This window comes from Lonchura striata, chromosome 36 (genome assembly GCF_046129695.1).
Source record: "Lonchura striata isolate bLonStr1 chromosome 36, bLonStr1.mat, whole genome shotgun sequence".
In the NCBI taxonomy this organism is placed as follows: Eukaryota; Metazoa; Chordata; class Aves; order Passeriformes; family Estrildidae; genus Lonchura; species Lonchura striata.
In genome coordinates this window covers 2,695,294-2,716,012 of record NC_134638.1, presented here as the reverse complement: position 1 = coordinate 2,716,012, position 20,719 = coordinate 2,695,294, and the positions used below count along the sequence as shown (strand labels likewise).

At 49.2% G+C, this 20,719-nt stretch overlaps 1 protein-coding gene and 1 pseudogene across 1 annotated transcript in view; one reads left to right on the top strand and one right to left on the bottom strand.

Annotated features, from left to right (window-relative positions):
• Positions 1-20,719, bottom strand: part of LOC144247940 (uncharacterized) — a gene marked incomplete at its 5' end in the record, with an annotated part of 684,260 nt that overhangs the window by 405,116 nt on the left and 258,425 nt on the right. Inside the window, 1 exon segment of the mRNA XM_077789686.1 lies at positions 5,574-5,859. Coding sequence (XP_077645812.1) covers positions 5,574-5,859 — 286 coding nt within the window.
• LOC144247959 (olfactory receptor 14C36-like) lies at positions 17,953-18,962 on the top strand (annotated as a pseudogene).

The window sequence follows — 20,719 nt, the reverse complement described above, 5'->3', positions numbered from 1 at the left end:
CCTTCAGCAATATCTACATATATATGTGTGAAGAAATAATAAAAGAAGAAAAATTTCTCAAATTGCCTGAAATCTGTCCTTCTTTTTATTTGACCCACCATTTATAGCAGAAAACAAAACAGGTCCTGATAGATGCAGCTAATTAAAGGAAGAAGAAGAAGCTTCAACTTCTGAGTAAAAAACTACAAATGAACACAGTGATAGTTACAGCATGGTCACACTGTCTAGGTGTGCTCTAACCCTTGAGCTGTAGTGTAGCAAATTTGAGTAAAGTAGCAGTGTCTTCCAAAAAACAATCTATTTTCCCTCCATATCCAAACTAAAGCTGTCAATGTACCGGCCATTAAAGCAGTTAGTCACTTACATGGGGCTGCAGGGTAAAACATTGCTTGATCTGCTGAAGTCCCCCAACTTTTTTCTGTGGCATTTAAATCCTGAGAAGATATAAAAAACCTATCTTTATCAATTTGGCTGATATTTAGCTTTGAGCAGCATACTAATTCATAGTAAGGAGCAAAGTTCAAGAAAAAACACTACAAACAGTAGAAATGAAAATAATATGCAGGAAAAGAAAGGCCAGTCATGAAGCAGGTGAGAGCAGGCACCCCACAGTTTCCTAAAGCCCACAAAGATTTGCTCTAGGTGGCCAATCAAGCTTTTTGGTTCTTTGACATATCTCAATTCTTCCTTGCTTCAGGTGCTCTGTACTTCTCACCTCCTTCCACCAAGGCAGAAATAGGCTGTAATAAGTACTTCAACCCAAATCCTCTCAGTCCCCAAGTATTAGTGAATTACTATCCAAAATAAAAAGGCTGCTTTAACCCCCAGCTTGCTCAATGACAGTGCCTTCAGTCTAAGGAGCAAGGTACACCCAGGAGGATTCACAGCAATGACACAAGGTTCAAATGTCGTCATGGGCAGTCAATCTTCGCTTTGTGCTCTGTGAAGCATGGCCAGTGGGCAGCGATTTAATCTCTTGAGTCACCCCTGGTTAAAAGTGCACTTGTTTCCTCTTCTTTTTTTGCCTTTCAAGGTCTTCCAAGCCAGAAGCAAGGCAGAAGCTCACAGAAATCTTGAGGTAAGAAGCAGTGTCCTTCCAAGGATTCTGACCTTGCTATGGCTCACATAGGAAGCAAATCAGCCCTGCAAAATAGGACTTCTCTGCATTTTCCATGTGGATCAGAATATTCAAAAATAACTGGAAAGCTTGCTCTTTCAGAGCCATGCAGGGCTTAGGCAATTTTTTCCATGAATGTATATTGACACTACTTACCATTTCATTATCTGTTCTCCTTGTAAAATAAGTTGTGTAGCTCTGAATTTGATTTCTACTGCTTATGCTTATTATGGCAGCATGGTTATGTCACAGTGTTTCCAAGAGAAGAGATAATTGTAGAGAAAAATTTATGAGAACAATAGAAACTCCTAGGATGAACAAGCTCTCAGGCTCTGTTTCTTCAGTTCTGGAAATATTTATTATGATTACAGTGCATTAAAGACAAAGAATTGTATGAGTATAGGGGAAAATACCCATAAGTACTTTTGTCACCATCTTTAAAAAGCCATTTAAAGTCATCACCATTCAACTCAAACTCTTTAAAATGCTGGTTTACATATTTTAATTGTTGCTGGCAAGGAAAGTTTAGTGCTCATGATTTTTCTGTAAGGCTGCATCCTGACCACAGCTCATATAATCAATTTTCAGGCTCCTCATAATGTTTTCCTGAAGTATCCAAAGAAAAGAAATGCACCTCATACAGAAATGATGTGAAATACAATCTGACATCAAAATGACCTGAGGTACTGTTGTTCCCTAGAAATGAAATAAAATTTAAAACAACATCAAATACTTAAAGTATAGAAATGTTTCTGTATCTGGCAGGGCAAAGTAGCACAACCATCCCAGGAGGTTTGTTCTCATTTTCATTATCACTTCAGAAAAAAAAGCTCTCTAAATTTTGGTTTTGTAGTTTTTAGCTTTAAACAATTCCAGAAAAATTGGGGGACAAAGTGGGGAGTGTTTATTTTTTATTCAGTCTTTTCAGTGGTTATTTTTTTCAGTCCATTATCCTACTGTGGCTACATTATGTTCTTATGCTCAACTTTCCAGATTTGACTACATGTATTTAAAAACAACAGCAGAGGATTTTTTTATTAAAAGCATTAAAAACAACCACTTGAACCATGAGCCATTTTACCCAGCTCTGATACTGAATTTCTTTCCTTTGTCAGCTCTATACATATGTCAGAGATTGAGGATTTTTCTTTTTATGCACAAACTCTGTACAGTAATTGCATCTTCTATGGAACATCAAATCTTTTGGCAAAAAGACCATTGTACTGAAGGAATACTTGGTTATATAACTGGGAGATATAATCCAGAATAAGTGCTTGGCCCATGCAATAGTGACTGATATCTCAACATGTCAGAGTAAATGATGGAATTTAATTGTTAAACTTTTTCAACATGGAAAAAAATCCCACTGACAGTGATTGCTGTTGGTTTGATCTGTATCTTGGCAAACCCCCAGATTTTTAGTCAAGCAAAAACAAGAACAAAAAATTTAGTTTCCCCTGCAAATATTTAAGGATTTTTACTGCTCACAAAATACTGGAAAGTGACAACAAAAAAAAAGAGAGAAAAAGAAAAAAAAGTGAGAGACACCTGCTTCTGTTAGTGTCTCCTGCTTGCAAGTTTGTTACTCACACCATTGGGGGCAGGAGAGAATGAGCACCTGTCCCCAGGCTGAGGAACTTGTATGGCACTGCACAGTCCGTATCTCTGCACAGTGAGAAGGATGGCTGGGGCTGAAAAAAGCCCCATTCTATCTTTTTGAGGAAGAAAGGAAGGCAGCTGCAATAGTTTTAGGAGTGGGTGACAGCTGAAAGTATGTCTTGTGAAGATGCTCTTTGATGAATGTACAGCATACGTGGAGGAAAAATAAGAGTTTGCCAAATGCAGACATCTTCTATTCTCTTATAGCTAAAGCTGCTTTGATCTCAACCTGACAAGCGATGTGTATATTATACCACTGAAACCACTTTAGTCTTTTCAACTCAAAAAACAAATAGCCCAGGGACCTAAATGCGGGATGACCACGCTCCAGCACGGTGTGGGTGGAGGGAGGCAGAGATCTCTGAAGGTTGCTCTTGGGGAAAGAGGTTTATTGGGGGTGTAGGAAGGTCCGAGCCTCGTGCTCTCAGGCATAGCACGTGGCCGGGATTAAGAGGACAGGGGAGGGGAGAGACAAAAGGAGGGTTTAGGAGAGGGGAAGCCCAAGGAGGGGAGGGAGAGGTTCTAAGAGGGGAGGAAGTTCTAAGAGAGGGGAGAGGTTCCAAGAGCGGGAAGAGGTTCCAAGTGGCCGCATGGCTTCTCGGAGCCCCCTTATCAGGGGCTCCTAGGTGGGCTGAGATAAGGCATGGGCCAATGGGGTTACAGACACTGATGTTTTAGGGGCAGGTACAGAGGTGTGGGATGAGCCACACATCTTCTGGGGGGTGAGATGGAACAGTCCATTTCACTCCAGGATTCATCCAAGGACAGAAGTGACATCCGGCTAGCTGGGAGAACTTTTCTCATCCTAGCTGTATTATTTATGAACAATCATATCTATCTATCATCTGCAACACTCTGAGTTGGATGCACTAGAGCAATACTATCAAGAGTTTCTCAGGAGCTCTAAGCAACAAAGCAGCCTTTACTGGGAAATTTAGAAAATCAGTGAAACTTTGGCAAACGTTTTAATATGGCATTCAATCAACAAAAAAAACTTCTCAAAGCATTGACTTGGCCCATTCAACTTCACAAACTCCGAGCCTGTTCAATTTTAAGTTAATCAATATTGGCAAGAGTACAGAAATAGAAGAGGTAGATACAAAAAGAGAGAACAATAAGATACAGAGAAGCACACACTCAGCTACCAACTCCTGGATTTCAGCAATGTCCAGATGGAAATTCCAAGAGGAGGTAGGGTCAAGATGTGTGCTTGCCTTGTGGTCAGCCTTTAATACTCCTTGGTCTTCCTGGGCTCTTCCCCCAGGTGGGACTTGGGGTCATTTGGTCACTCAGGAGCTGGGCTGGGGCTCCAGAGTTGGCCGTAGAGCATTGCCTGTGCTGTGCCAGGGACTGGCAGACACTGCTGGGCTGGGATAGAGGCTCTGGGGGGATTGGGGTTCTAGGGCAGGGCAAGGCTGGACCTTCCCCTTCCTCCCTCACACATGAAATGTTTCCAGCCAACAATCTCCTCCAGTCTTTCACAACAGTCAACATTGGAGGTGAAATCCCAATATGGCCATTGCTATGGTCAGTTTCCATGGCAACCATCCCCATCCCCTGTTGCTATGGTCAGTTTCCATGGCAACCATCCCCAGCCCCTGTTGCTATGGTCAGTTCCCATGGCAACCATCCCCAGCCCCTGTTGCTATGGTCAGTCCCTGGGCAGCTCCATGGAGACCAACTGCTGGCCCTGCACAGGACACCCCAACACTGCCAGCCTGGGCCTGGCAGCGCTGTCCAAACGCTGCTGGAGGTCAGAGAGCCCTGGAGCTGTGACCCTTCCCTGGGGATCCTGGGCAGTGCTCCAGCATCCTCTGGGCAAAAACCTTTTCCTGAGATCCAACCTCAGCCTGCCTCGACTCAGCTGCAGCCGCTCCCTCCACTCCTGTCCCTGGGCACCAGAGTGAAGAGGTTCCCTCAGCCCCAGCCAGGGACGCGCTCCCAAGGCTGTTGCCATGGCCACCAGGGCTGGCACCAGCTGGGATGCTCGGTTTCCACAGGCCGGGGTTCAAGAATGGCATGTCTCTATTTCCTGCTCCCGCTAAAACCCTACTAGCACTCATTGCCCTCCCACCTTCCATTGAAGGAAAAAAGGGAAAGATCCCTAGCTGGGATAAGAACAATTTACTGGGAACAGCAAAAAGATAAGGAACAAACAGAAACAGAAAAAAATATTGACAACAGAAGGGATAAGAAAAACTACTTACAGGGAAAACTACATCACCATCAATTGTATCTTCCTGGCCTCGTATTTCCTCCTGCATGGAAAGGACACCCTTCTCCTCAGGGAAAGAGAGAGAGAGAGTCCCTTTCCTGACCCTGGCAATGACCTGAGGTGGGAGTGAATGTAGTGACAGGGCCATGGCCAGACCCTCATGTCCTTCAATCCCATATCAGGTCATTGGCAGGGGCAGGAAAAGGGACAGGTGTCTTCCCAGCATGGATCACAGGGAACATGGATCACCAGGGCTCTTCCCAACAGGGTCCTCCAATGGGGGATGAAGCTGGAGCAGTGCACAATGCTCTTCCTGCATCTGGGGCATTTTCAGGACTTCCCTTACCAGTGGCTCTGTTGGTGTTTGGTCAAGTGAGATCTCTGGGTGAAGCTCTTCCCACACTGGGGACACTCGTAGGGCCTCTCCCCAGTGTGGATGCGCTGGTGGCTGACAAGGTTGCACTTGTGCTTGAAGCCCTTGCCACAGTTGGGGCAGAGGAAATGCCTCTCCTCCATGTGAATCTGCTCATGCAGGAGGAGATTTGAGCTGCTTTGAAATATCTTCCCACAAGTGGGGCACATGTAGGGCCTCTCCCCGGTGTGGATGCGCTGGTGCCTGATGAGGTGGGAGTTGTGCTTGAAGCCCTTCCTGCAGTAAGGGCAGCGGAAGGGCCTCTCCTCTGTGTTAATCCGATGGTGTACAAGGAGATTGGAGCTGGTCTGAAAACTCTTATGACACTTGGGACACTTGTAGGGCCTCTCCCCAGTGTGGATGCGTTGGTAGATGATCAGGTGGGAGCTCCAGCTGAAGCCCTTCCCACATTCCCCACACTTGTAGGGCCTCTCCCCAGTGTGGATGTGTAAGTACCTGACAAGGTGGGAGTTGCAGCTGAATCCCTTCCCACACTCCCCACACTCGTAGGCCCATTCCACGGTGTGGATCATCAGGTGTCGTTTCAGATTGTTGCTCTGCCTGAAGCTCTTCCCACACTCCAAGCACTTGTAGGGCTTCTCCCCATCAGGAAGCTGCTCAGGGACCACCAGCTCCGAGCTCTGGCTGAAGCTCTGCCCACCTTCCTGGCCCAGAGTGGGTCTTTCCTCCTCAGAGCATCCTGCGCTGGGCTTGCAGCCCCTCCTCCTGTAAGATCTCCAGGGATTTTCCTCCCTGTTGGATTCCTGCACTATGGAGTTGCTCAAAATGGCTTCTTCCATGAGGTTCTGCTGCAGGGATTTGTCTTTCCTGGTCTCCATACGCAGCTCCTTCTCTGGGGTAGGAAGGACAAGGAGAGGATGGGATTTGCCTCCGTGCCAGAGGGAAGGGCAAGGAGATCCCCCCAGTGCATCCCTGGCAGGAGAGCACCGGCAGCAGGGCTGTCCTGCAGCTGGGGGCTGTGCTGGGCTGGGAGATGGAGCAGGAGAGAGGGAGAAAGGGGCACTGACTTCCTCCTCACCTGCCTCGGTGTCCCAGGGCATCTTCCTCTTCCTTGCAACCTTCTCCTCCATCTGGCGAATGTTTGGGTACGGGAAATCTTGTTTTGGGAGGAAAACAAGGGATGAGCACAGTGAGTTTTGTACTGGCTTCAAAGCAAACCAGGGGGAGAGTCTAAGCCATAATAATTGAATAATAAAATTAAAATGAAGACAATGATACAGAAACACTGGCTTAATCTGATAGAGTCAGGATATAACCTGACAACCCGTTGCTCAGGGTGGTGGCAGTAGTCTGATGAAATGGTGGCTGCAGTCCGGCTGGAGTGATGAACGTGATTTTGTCAAAGCGGTGATCCTGTAGAAGGGTCTGGTCTTCCTCTGAAGGTACAGTGCTGGTTATGGAGCTCTTGTCCTCTGGGAATGCAGTAGGCAAGGTGTTCGCATTGTTGCAAATGGTGAGATTATATCCAGGTAGGAATGCTTGGTTCCTCCCCTGGGTGGAGCATCCCACAATGGGATGATGTAATTTTATCATTGCTGCAGTGACACTCAATGGCCCATTAACAGAAGATGGCCCCTGGAGGGCGTTATCAGGGCTGAGCCATGGAAGAGATAAAGAACACTGCCCCACCTGTTGATAACAGTTTTTGGAGATGGGCCCTGAAAACACTTTTGGTTACATCTGACATTGTAACCTGAAACAGTGAGGCAATCCCTGCTCGGGGTGGGGGGTGAACACCACCCCCCTTACCCAAACTGGCTCAGGTGTAAAACCCCCACCCTGGGAAGGCCACGCACACAGGGGACAATGTCACACTTGCCCTGTCCCAGGGGAGATCTCTGTCCCTGTCACTCCTTTGCTCTCTCCCCTTTTCTCTTTCTTTCCATCTCTCTCTTAAGTTTGTTAAAATCACTGAAAGAAAGGGAGCAGATGACACCAGTGAGGCTGACATGGATCATTCATGACCTGGTGAGGAACACAAGGCTACTAAAGTCCTACAAGAAGCCCAGCTCAAGTTATTTTACAAATATCTCCTGAATTCACAGTCTTGGAGAAGAAGCATTATTTTCTTGGTTCCTGTCACCTTTGTGACAGCTACACTGACCTTTAACTTCCTTTTAATAATCTGTATTGGGACAAATTTCTCTGTTTCTTTTTTTGGAACCTGCCAGCATCTGAGCTGGAGCTGTGCTTGAACTGATAAAATTTGGAATTGCCACAGAATTGCTTCTGTTTTTGGTTTATTAATGTTTGGGATTTGTTTGCGTTTCAATCACAAGAGACTTGCGGGAAGAGCAAATCTTCCTCAAGGCATTATCTGTAGGGTTCAGTTTAATATCTTCTGAGTTTGTTTTGTTCAGTGCCCAGAGGATGCTCAAGGGGTCTCTGGTTTTGGTTTGGCCCTAATTTTCTTCTGATTTGTCTTTATCACTTAAAAACACCTGAAAAATGACTAAAAAGAGTATTGACCAGAGATGTTAAAAGTCCCACCATTTTAGAGGTATTTGAGGTGGAATTTATCCTTTGGGAACATATTCTGGAGGATCTGTTGGTTCTTGGGGGATATCTGGTAGTATTTTCCATATCTTTGCACTCCAAAAGCCAAGGTGGATTTGTCTCTCACCTCAAAATGACTCAATCCCACTCGAAACCCCAAAATCTTACCCCAAAATAGGTGAATCCCACCTCAAAATGGCTGGTTCCCACCTCAGCCCCATGCCAAAATTACTCAATTCCACAGCCTCCAGGTTGATATGGGGTTGCAAGGAGATCAGGAGAAGTGAGATCCAAATTTGAGGTTGTGGGATCAGGATTGTGCGGGGCTGAGTGGGTGTGATTTATTTTGATAGCAAATGAAACTTCCAGAACTATTGATTTCTGTCCCATTCATTTTCTGTCAGTTCTGGTTTGCTTTTCAGAGTGCCGCCTTCTCAGCTGATTTTGTTTGTGTCCTCCTGCCCCAGACTGAAAAGCAAGATGTGTTCTATTTGTCATCTGTATGGCAGTTGTCCTGTGTTAAGTGGGCAGTTTTCCTTATCTCTTCCACAATCAATCCTCCCTCGGGGGAGACATCTGTTGATAATGGGCTATTGAATGTCACAGCATGACTGATAAGAACTGTAACATCCCATTGTGAGATGCCCCGCCACGGGGAGGAGCCAAGCATTCCTACCTGCATCTAGTCTTGAGATTCTGGCGCACCAACACAGCTTTTTCTGCGCTGGATTTCCCAGAGGAACAGCTGCCTCTTCCACTGCCTCTTCAGAAGAAGACTCCCTTTTCTACACGATCACTTCTCCAACAGAACCACAGCTGACACTCCTGGAGGACTGCAGCCACAATTCCAATTGGACTGCGGCCAACACCCTGTCCAACAGAGTGTCAGGTTGTATTCTGACCCTGTCAGTGTTGTTTTAGTTCACTTCATTGTTTCTTTTATTTTTTTTTCCCTAGTAAAAAACTGTTATTCCTGCTTCCATATTTTTACCTGACAGCCGCCCTTAATTTCAAATTTATAACAATTCTTAAAGAAAGAGTCTTCATTTTTCCATTTCAGGGGAGGCCCATGCCTTTCTTAGCAGACACCTGTGTTTCCAAACCAAAACACCTCCTTTCTCTCCTGCCTTCCATTGCCTGCTCTGTTACTCTCTCATTGCCTCCCTTGACCCAGGGCAGCCCCCACCAATGGCCCTGCCATGATTTAATTCCCAATCCACGAGCTACAACAACCATGGGTGAAGTTATGATGGCTGGCAGTGAAATGTCACTGTAGGATCTTGCTCCACTTGGCTTTTGGCTCTTCCATATGAGCTTTGCCTTCAAGGGCAGGAACATCTTTTCCTGGCTGGGAACTGGAATTCCAGCCCCTGGGAGCGTGTGCCATGGATCCCAGAGGGGCATTCCCGAGGCTCCCAGGGTGCTGCTCCTGCCGTGCCTCCCAAGGAGCTGTGCAGGGCAGGGGACAAGGTGCAGCAGCTGTGTTGGTTCTGCAGTGTCACAACAACCCCTGGTTCCAGGAGTTTCTGCACTGCCAACAGCGGTTCCTGGGTTCCATGATGCCCTGTTGTGTCCCCATTGATATTTGGTGTCATGAAGTTCTTCAGTGCCACAATGGCCACCTCGCTCCATGAGCTTCCACAGTGTCCAAATGGCCTCCTTGGATGGGCAGTGTCACCATGGACACTTGGCTCCATGCAGCCCCGCTGGGTCACCATGGACTCCTTGGTTCCATGAGGTTCTGGGGGTGTCTCCATGGTCTCCTTGGATTCACAGTGTCACAATGGACCACTGGATCCACGTGGCCCTGCTGTGTCACCATGGCCCCTTGGTTCCATGGGACCCCAGGGTCACCATTCACTCTTTGCTTCCAGGTGACTCCCTCAGTTCCAAAATGGCCCCTTTGTTCCATGGGGGACACAAAAGGTTTATAGAAACATTGAGAAAATCCTGCTTAACACACCGGGGAACATCTGTTTGCACTCCAAAGAGAGGTTAAAGGTGAGGATGGCACCAGCAGCTTCCATCTGCAACATGGATCCAGGAAAAGGACAGGGACAGAGAATTCAGCTGGGAGACTCAGAGAATTCTGCTTCCAGAGATCATTTCTGGTCACACTGTCCCTTGTAGAAAGGTGACACCATTCCAGGCAGCCTGTACTGAGCAGGTGGCTCCTGAGTGGGGTTTGTTGTTTAGGAAACCTGCTCAGGCTTTTCCATTCTTTCTTTCCCAAGAGCAAAACTTCTCCTGGGCCTGTGTGCAGGCAGAGCCCTGAGGAGAGCAGGTGGGACACGGTGCAATGGGCTGGGACATGGAGCTGCAGAGCTCCGGGACAAGGTTCTGCTGCAGGGCACAGGGATGTCAGTGCCAGGTGAGCGATGTCAGACATGGTGAGGCTGGGGGTGAGGAGCAGCTTGTCCAAACAGGGTCAGCTCTCAAGGGGCTCATTCTTCTACATGCCCAGACCTCCTAAGGAGACAGTGAGCATCAAGATCACCTGGGGAATACTTCTATCAGCTCTTCTCTGAACTGGAAACTAAGAATACTCACTTAATTAAAGAAAAATGTCATGAGGTGCACTTTGAAATCCTCCTCCTTACAAGAACTCCAAACTGCATCCTATGAGCTGCACAAGCCCTGGAGATTTGCAGACCATTGAATGAAGACAAAGCTCCCCTGAGGGCTTTCTGTATTTTGATTATCCCCAACATGGATTTGAGACTCAGTCCAGGACCCTCAGTCACTGAGAGAAGGCTGAAGAAGCTGCTCAAGGAGTCAGAAGCAAAACTCCAAGTCTCTTGGAGCATCACTGGGCCTCACTGAGGGCAGGGACTGCCAAAGGCTCCCAGGGACTGGTGAGAGCAGATCCTTGAGGCCAGGATTGCAGGGAGCCCAAGTCTCAGAGCAGGGAACTGCAATTCTGAGCAAGGCCTGGGCTGGCTGGGGGAAGCAGAAAGGCGAAGCCCTGAGCCATGCCTGGCACAGCAGGGCCTGTCCCTCACGGGTGGCTTGGGGCTGTTTGTGGGGCAGGGGGATGTGAGGGGCAGCAAGGACAAATGTCACAAACCTGTGTGACCCTGTAGATCCTCATGGAACGAAGGGGCCAGTGTGGCACTGTGCTGCCTCATGGAATCAAGGAGACCATTGTGAACTCAGAGACCCCAAGGAATCAAGGGTCCATGGTGACCTTGTGCAGCCGCAGTGTCACAGAGGAGCCGTTGTGACACAGCGAGGGCACATGGAGCCGAGGGGCCATTGTGACACATCAGGGCTTTGTGGAACCACAAAGCCATTGTGACACTGCAAGGCCTCATGGAAGCACGGGGCCATTGTGACACTGCAGAAGCAAGGGGAACATTGTGACACTCCAGGGCCTCATGGAACCAAGGAGACCATTGTGACACTCTGGTGCCCCACAGAACCAAGGGAACATGGAACAGGTCTGGCTGGTGGGCCTCCTGGGGACCACCTGAGAGGTCTGGCTGACCTTGGCATGTCGAGGGCTGTTTCTCATCTGCCCCTGAAGCACTGGCGTGTCGCCCTGATTTTTTAAGGTTTTCTAAGGCCTTCTGAGTTTACATTCTTGTAGCAAATTTTCTCACACAACTTTCTGTAAATAACTTATTGCTTTGCATTCCTTCATAGAGGAGGAGAAATTTGATGGATGGTAGTTTTGTCCAGTGTCATTGGAGAGGTGGCACTTTCATCCTCCAATCCACTGTCACCTTTGGAAAACTATAAATGTTGGAGTCAGAAATAAATTACATTTCTTTTACCGTCACATACGCAAAGGTGCCCATCATGTTTTCTCATGTCCCATAGTGACACTGGGGCTCTGGGCTTTCCTTCCTATGGGAGAGAACTATTCTTCTCCTCCAGGGGCCTATAGCCAAAACTGGAATTCCTCCTCCAAATTTCCTTATATTGCAAGGATTGTTTATAGATTAAATCTGCCAGGAGAGACAGATCTGGCTGCCTTGGCCGCCCGGGGGCCACCTCTCATCTGCCTTTCAAACACTGGGACCATGTGCTTTTCTTTATTATGGGGAAAAAACATCCATCTCAACCAGGTACCCATGGCCAAAATTGGGCATCTGCCTCCAGTATTCCCTATATCCAATGATAGCTCCCAGAAAAATGATGCCAGGAATCACAAATCTGGCTGGCCTTGGCTTCCTGAGGGCTGGCATTCATGTGCCTCTGAAACACTGGGACTCTGTGCTTTCCTTCCTAATGAAAAGAACTGTTCTTCCTGTCTAGGTGTCCACGGCCAAAACTGAGATTCCACCTCCAAAATGCCCTATGTCCAAGGATAGCCCTGAGACGAAAGTTGTCAGGAGAGAGAGGTCTGGCTGGCTTGGCCTAAGGGTGGCCACCTCTCATCTTCTTCCAGAACTCTTGGATTTTGTGCTTTTCTTTCCTATAGGAAAAAAACATCCATCCTGAGCAGGTGTCCATGGCCAGAATTGGGATTCCACCTCCAAAACTCTGTACATCCAATGATTGCTCCCAGTGAAATCTGCCAGGACAGACAGGTCTGGCTGCCCTTGGCCTCTTGGGGAAGCCTCTCACCTGCTTTCAAAACACTGGGGTCAGTGGTTTCCTTCCAATGAAAAAGACCTGTCCTTCTTCTCAAGGTGTTCATGGTCAAAATTGAGATTCCTTCTCCCAAATTCCATATATCCAAGGATCTCTCCATGACAAAAGCTGCCAGGACAAACAGGTCTGTCTGGCTTGGCCTCTCAAGAGCCACTTCTCTTCACTTCTGCCTCTGAAACACTGGAGCTCTGTGCTTTCCTTCCTATGGAAAAGAACCGTCCTTCTTATCTACACAGAAATGGCTGAAATTGGGGTTCCACTTCCCAAATTCGCTATATCCAAGGGTTGCTTTCAGACAAAAGCTACCAGGACAGAGAAGTCTGGCTGCCTTAGGCCTCTGGTGGAAGCCTTTCATCTGTACTTGAAACACTGGTGTTCCGTGCTTTTCTTTCTTTGGAAAGAATCATCCTTTTACTTTGGGTGTCCATGTCTGAAATTGGGATTTCACCTCTAAAATTCCCTATATCCAAGGGTTCCTCCCAGACAAAATCTGCCAGTACCATCAAGTCTGGCTGGCTTTGGCCTCTGGTGGCTGCTCCTGCCACACTGGGGCTCGGTTCTTTCCGTCCCATGGAGATCACTGTGACACTGTGGGCACCTCATGGAACCAAGGGGATCATTGTGGTACCACTGGAGCCCATGGAACCAAGGGACCATGGTGACACTGCGGGGCTTCATGGACCCAGAGACCATTATGACTCTGTGGGGCCTGATGGAACCATGGAGACCATTCCGACCCTTCAGGACCTCATGTCACCAAGGGGGCATTGTGACACCTCAGGGCCTCCTGGAAGCAAGGGACCATTGGGACACTGTGGGGCCCCATGGAAGCGAGGGAACATGGACCAGGTCTGGCTGGCTTGGCCTGCCAGGGGCCACCTGACAGGTCTGGCTGATCTTGGGATGCCAAGGGCTGACTCTCATCAGCTCCTGGAGCACTGGGGCTCAGTGCTCTCCTTTGTATGGAAAAGAACCGTCTGTCTTTTCAGATGCCCATTGCCAAAACTGACACTCTGCCAAAAAAAAATTCCTATATTCAAGGGTATCTCTCAGAACAAAATCTGGCAGCTCTGGCTGGACCTGTCCTCTGGTGGTCACTTCTCATCTGCCCCTAAAGAAGTGGCGCTCTGTTCCTTCATTCCTATGGAAAAGTACTGGTCTTCATGTACAAGGGACCATGGCCAAAATTAGAATTGGCCACTGAGCCCAGCTGGGCTCACGGAACCATCTGCAGGCCCGGGAGATATTGACTCTGCCAGTGCTGCCATCCTCCCTCCAGTGAGAGAAAAGGACACAGGGCAGGCACACAGAGGAGCAACACGAACACACTGAGGTCACTGAAGAGGAGATGCCTTGATCTTGGGGCTGGAATCCTCTGGTAAAGCTATGGAGAAGGATATCATTGATACATCAGACTCTCTTTTTCCCTAAAATACATTGAAAAGTATGGGGAGATGACTTGTTTCAGCAAAGGCCTCCATGCTAAAGTAAGCAAATATTGAAGTAGTTGTGATCCCATGAGAAGTTTGAACAGAGAAAGAGCAGAGTGATGAGTCCCTGTGCCCTCAGGGAGAGAATAAGACCTCTGTTCCCAGAGATTAAGATGATTTCAGAAAGAGATTAAGAGAACCTTTGCTCTTAAACTGCTCATCTTTACACTAATACCCCATAAGTTGACATGGCTCATAAGCACAGCTGTGGTAAAAGTGGCGAAAAAATGTCAGGGACTTCACAAATGCAGATTTTTTTGGGTGGCTGCTATTTGTGGAAATGAAAACCCGTGAGATAACTGTTTTCTTGTGGAGAAGCCTCTATAACATTAACATGACGGACTTCTCTCCCTTAATGAAGTGAAGACAGACTATTCTAGAGGTGGTAAACTGACCGAAAATTTTATGTTTTGTCTCTTTACATTGTCAGGTGGTATGGTGAGGGGAAGTGTTCTGAATGTTCTGTTCTATCCATGTTGCTTTTTCTTTTAGTTACTGTTTTCAAAATTTTATTCATGCTCTTAAGGCTTTGAGCCGACTTTGCCTACCTCCTAATCCTATCTCACAGCAAGAAATGAGTAAGTATATTCTAGTGAATGCACTGGTAATTAGCCAACACTGAACCCACCACAATAATTGATGCATTGGCTGAGAAATCTCAAATTGGTGAACCAAAACCACTACAGAAACTTCCTGATGAACTGCACTAGAGCAGAGAGAAATTGAGGCATACCCATGGTTTGTTAGGACTTGCTTGATCCTAATGAGCCCCGTGGTGCATTTGGAGCTGAGACCTGGAACCTCAGGGCCTGAGAGAAGATTGCACAAACCTTTCCAGGAGTCAAAGTCAGAGGAAAACCACAAAGTTTCTCGAATCTAAAGCATTATTTGGAACCACAAAGGTCCATCTGTACCACAGGCTCTTCATGGACTCCTTGGAGGAGAGAACTGGAGGCCAGGATGGCACAAAAACCTCTCAGAGACTGAAAATGGCACAAAGAACTCTCAGTGTGGAAAGGAAAATCCAAAATACCTTACAAAAGTTAAGAATCTCAAAGTATTCATGAGCCCCACTGAGTGTCAGTACAAAGCTCTCAAGGGACTCATTAAAGCAGATAATTGGGGCCATGATTGCACAAACCTATCACAGAGTGGATCAAAAGGCAAACACCAAGTACCTTAATAAAACTGAAATACCTTGAAGCATTAATGGGCCCCACTGAGTGTTGTTAATGACAAAGCCTCTCCAGGGACTAATTAAAGCAGATAATTGGAGACCAGGATTGCAGAAAGCTCTCAGAGACTCCAAGGCAAAAGCAAAAGCCAAAGTCCTTTGAAAAACCTGCAGTCCCTGGCAGCATGAAAGAGCCCCCAGGGCCATTCCTGACCAAGGCTCCCCAGGGACTCCTTCCAGCAGATCCTTGAGGCCACTGGGATGTGGGCTAGGGGGGATGCTGAGGTCAGGACCAGGGGCTGACAGTGCCCAGCCTGGCTGGGGCTGTGCCAGGAGGCCCCAGGGCCTCAGGACAAGGTGTCTCCTCACAGCCCTTGGTGGCACAGACCCTGCTGTGCCCCAGGGCACCAAGACTTGGCTTCTCTTTGTCCCCAGCTGGCATCAGTGCCTCCAGTTCTCTGCTCTGCCTGGGGCCTGGGGACACTTTCCCAGTGGGACCCATTAAAAGTCCAAGAAACTTTGGAGTTGGGTTCTGACTTGGAGCTCTGGAGAGGTTTCTGCAGCTCCCTCTCAGGGCCTGATGTTCAGGGCCTGAGCACAAAGCCCCAGAGGGTCATTAAAGTCCTTGTGCTGTGTCTGTGCTGCTGAGCTGGGCCGGGCTCCTGGCACAGAGGGTGATCCTGATAACCAAGCAGAGCTTCAAAAGCACATTTCTCTTGCTGAGCAGCTCTTCTCCCAGCCCAGCAGGACTGGGGCACTGCCTGCAGCCAGCCCGGGCACAGCACAGAGGCACAGAGAGCTTCAATCAGTCAGGGCTGGGAAGGGGCTGAGAAGTGCCCGGGGCAGAATCACTGCCAGCCCTTGGCACAGGAACCTCTGGCTGCAGGACAATGCAGCTGCAGCTCCTGGAGTGATCTTCTAAAGCTGGAACATGCCAATGCCCACAGAGCCTGTGAGTGCATTCTCTGCTCATCTCCTGTGCAGAGCAGCCAGGGGTGCCCAGGGCTGTCCTGCAGAGCAGGGTCCTGCAGCCCAGGGCGCTGTGCTGGGCCAGGGACTCTGCTGCCTGCCAGGGACAGCTCTCAGCCGGCCCTGGAGCTGCTCCCAGCGCTGGCCAGGAGCTGTGGGGGGAAGGAGCCACCCTGAGCAGGGCAGGTGCTGCTGCTGAGAGGGGCTGGCTGGGGCAGGGCTGCTCCCAGCTCCAGACTAGCCTGGGCACAGCTCCGGAGGACACTTCCCAAAGAAGGTAAGCCTGGGTTTGCTGTAAAGATCAGGAGCTTTCCTGAGAGTGTTTTCAATTTCCTGCTTGGAGAAGGATGGGAAAGTTAAGGTGATGACAAAAAGTGTTTTTGCTTTTTATACATTTTTCATATATCCATAGGTCTGTAAATTGGTATGATATAGTTATAAATCTATAATCCTTACATAACTCTATTAAACTCTTAATTAGCTCTATTAAACTACTAATTTGTACTTATATAACTGTAATCCTTAGCTGTCTCTAGTATGTTTTCTACCTATCTCTTTGATTTTACTAGAACAAGTTGTCTGTCTAAATATATTCCTGAAATACTGTATAGTATTATTATGAGGAAGAAGGACTACAATAAGAACATTTTAGGTTCTGTCCAGAATGTGAGCTGTCACAAGAAAGAGTGAAGACAAGGAAGCCCTTGGACATACTCCAATGGATTGAGCCAGAGTTATGTAACTGGGGCAACTGAATCTCCTATTGAATGTTCCTGTTAAATATCCTAATTAATTAACCTCAATGAATTGTTGAAATCAGGGGCCAGAAGTGCCCCTGGGCTACCTGGAATCTTCCAATAAAGGTCTGGTTTTTACTGGTCTAACACTGTTGCAAGGGTTCTTTTTTTCCTCTTTTGATTACAGACAACAGAGGGATAAGAGAAGCAGAACAGGAATTGTAATCCCAGAATGACAGAACATTCTGAGTTGAAAGGATCATCAAAGCAATGTTTGAACATTTACAGAGACTCCAGAACGGTGACTTTGGCTGGTCAGTGTCTCTGCTGGGAGCCTCCCAAAGGGCCTTCAGCCACTCCTCAGCCCTGGGCAGCAGCAGCATCACCTCTGCAGGGCCCAGCAGGGCTCTCCTGAGCTGCCCTTGCCCAGCTGCACACAGAGCCTGCCCCAGCCAGGGCCCTGCACACAGGCAGGTTTCTGTAGGGCCGGGCCGAGGGCACACAGGGTGGGATGGGCTCTGTGAGCGCTGGCAGGGACAAGGCACCTCTCAGGAGGGGATGTCCAGGCCCAGGGAGATGCTCAGGGAAGCAGAGGGGGCTGAGCAGAGCAGTGCTGGGGGAACAAGCCCATCCAGCCCCTCACCTTCCCTCAGCCACATGGAATCCTTTACCTCTCACAGCTCTCAGTGGCAAATTCTGAGTGCAGCAGGAATGCTGGGGATTTCTGACTTCAGAAACCAGGAATGGTGAGTGGGTAGGAAAACAATTCCTTAAACCAACTCCTGCCATTCCGTAGACCTGGGAGTGCAGATGGTACCAAAGTTTTCTGCAGTAGGAATGATTCCCCTGACAAATCCTGAATATCCAGCCTTGTCCCTCTGCCACATGGCCACAAACCCAGGGCAGCAAGGCAGGGATGGCTCCTCAAGAGCCCCCACGCACTGCCCTTGCTGCTCCTGGCACACTCAGCCAGCACAACTGGAGCTCAGGCAGGGACCTGGGTGAAGGTTTTCCCAGAGCAGGAACAAGGGTGGGTGAGTCCCAGCAGGACAGTCTGCAGGGAATGGCCCAGGTTTGGCTCCGAGCAGCCTCTCCTGACTTGTCCCTGTCCTTTCTCCATGAACAGGTGCCCACATGCAGCCACAGCAAATGTCCAACAGCAGCTCCATCAGCCACTTCCTCCTGCTGGCACTGGCAGACACGCGGCAGCTGCAGCTCCTGCACTTCTGCCTCTTCCTGGGCATCTCCCTGGCTGCCCTCCTGGGCAATGGCCTCATCATCAGTGCCGTAGCCTGCGGCCACCACCTGCACACGCCCATGTTCTTCTTCCTGCTCAACCTGGCCCTCAGCGACCTGGGCTCCATCTGCACCACTGTCCCCAAAGCCATGCACAATTCCCTCTGGGACACCAGGAACATCTCCTACACGGGATGTGCTGCTCAGCTCTTTTTCCTTCTGTTCTTCCTTGGAACAGAGCTTTCCCTCCTGACCATCATGTGCTATGAACGCTACGTGTCCATCTGCAAACCCCTGCACTACGGGACCCTCCTGGGCAGCAGAGCTTGTTCCCACATGGCAGCAGCTGCCTGGGCCAGTGCCTTTTTCCATGCTCTTCTACATATGGCAAATACATTTTCCCTGCCCCTGTGCCATGGCAATGTCCTGAGCCAGTTCTTCTGTGAAATCCCACAGATCCTCAAGCTCTCCTGCTCCAAATCTTACTTCAGAGAAATTGGGATCGTTGCTGTTAGTGTGTGTTTAGGACTTGGCTGTTTTGTGTTCATTGTTTTCTCCTATGTGCAGATCTTCAGGGCTGTGCTGAGGATCCCCTCAGAGCAGGGACGGCACAAAGCCTTTTCCACCTGCCTCCCTCACCTGGCAGTGGTCTCCTTGTTCCTCAGCACTATTATGTTTGCTCATCTGAAGCCCCCCTCTATCTCCTCCCCATCCCTGGATCTGTCCCTGTCAGTTCTGTACTCGGTGGTGCCTCCAGCCCTGAACCCCCTCATCTACAGCCTGAGGAACCAGGAGCTCAAGGCTGCAGTGAGAAAACTGATGACTGGATGCTTCTAGGGACATTAAACTGCTGGCCAATTTCTGCAAATCACTTGTAATAAAAGTCATCTTTGTTACTTCTTGTTGGTTTCATTTTGGACTTTCTTTGTTTTACATATTAATGTTGCCACAAAGAAATGCCATTGTTTGTGCCGTTTCTTATTTGATTCTTTCCACTATCCATGCGGCCACAGACTGTGTCAATGAGGGGCTGCGCTCTCAGTGGCTTTCAAGGAACTAAAGGATCTCCCAGCACAGTTTTCTGAAGAGATGCTACTTTATTGCCTTCTCTGGAGCTGCAGCAGCAATGTCTGTGTGTAGAGCTGGGGCAGATCAGTGCTGGCACAGCAACTCTGCTCCTGCTGGCCACACCATTCCTGATCCAGGCCAGGAGCCATTGGCCTTCTTGGCCACCTGGGCACTCTGCTGGCTCGTGTCCAGCCTGCTGTCCATCAGTCCCTGCAGGTCCCTTTCTGCCTGGCTGCTGTCCAGCCCCTCTGTCCCAAGCCTGTAGCGCTGCAGGGGTTGTTGTGGCCAAAGTGCAGGACCCGGCACTTGGACTTGTTAAACCTCACCTTGTTGGATTTGGGCCCTGGATCCAGCCTGTCCAGGGCCCTGTGCAGAGCCCTCCTACCCTCCAGCAGATCAACACTCACACCCAGCTTGGTGTCATCTACAAAGATGTCCTTGGTTCCAAGGGGCCCCTCAGTGTCACAATGTCCCTTTGGTTACCCCAGGCCCTGCACTGTCACACTGGTCTCCTTGGTTCCATGGGGCCCCAAAATGTGACAATGGACTCCTTGGCTCCATGGGGTTCACACTGTCACAATGTTCTCGTTGGTGCCGCAGTTTCACAGTGGCCCCTTGGTTCCATGGGGCCCCAGGGTGTCACAAAGGCCCCATGGTCACATGAGGTCCCACACTGTCACAATGCTCTCTGTGCTTCCACAAGTCCCCTCAGTGTCACAATGGACTCCTTGTTTCCACGAGGCCACACAGTGTCACAGCGGCCTTCCAGATTCCCTGAGGCCCCAGAGTGTCACAGTGGCCCCTTGGTTACACAAGGTCCTGCCGTGTCACAATGTCCCCTTGGTTCCATGAGGCCCCGCAGTGTCAGAAGGGCCCCTTGGTTCCCCTGGGCCCTGGACTCTCCCAATGCTCTCCTTGGTTTGGCAGTGTCACAGTGGTGAAACCCCTCGGTCACACGAGGCCCCGCAGTGTCACCATGGCCTCTGTGGTTCCACCAGGACCCAGTGTCACGGGGACTCCCTGGTTCCATTGGGCCCCAGAGCACCACAATGGAGCCCTGGTTCTATGGGGCTGCACAGTGTCACCATGGTCCTCTTAGTTCCACGAGGCCCTGCAGGGTCACAATGGCCCCAGAGTGTCCCAATCATCACAGAATGACAGAACCAAATAGTCTGGAAAAGACCTTTGGGATCATCAAGTCCAACCAATGCCCTAATACCGCCTTGTCACCCAGACATGCCACTGAGTGTCACTGGAGAGGGACAGTGACTCTGCCACCTCCCCCCTGGCCTGCCCATTCCAATGCCCACTCACCCTTTCTGTGAAGAACTTCTTCCTCTTGTCCAGCCTAAACCTCCCCTGGTGCAGCTGGAGGCTGTGTCTTCTTGTCCTGCCCTCCAGCAGATCCACACTCACACCCAGCTTGGTGTCACCTGCAAATTTGGGGATGGTGGGCTCGATCCCCTCCCCCAGATCATCGGAGAAGATGTTAAACAGGACTGGGCCCAACACAGATCCCTGGGGAC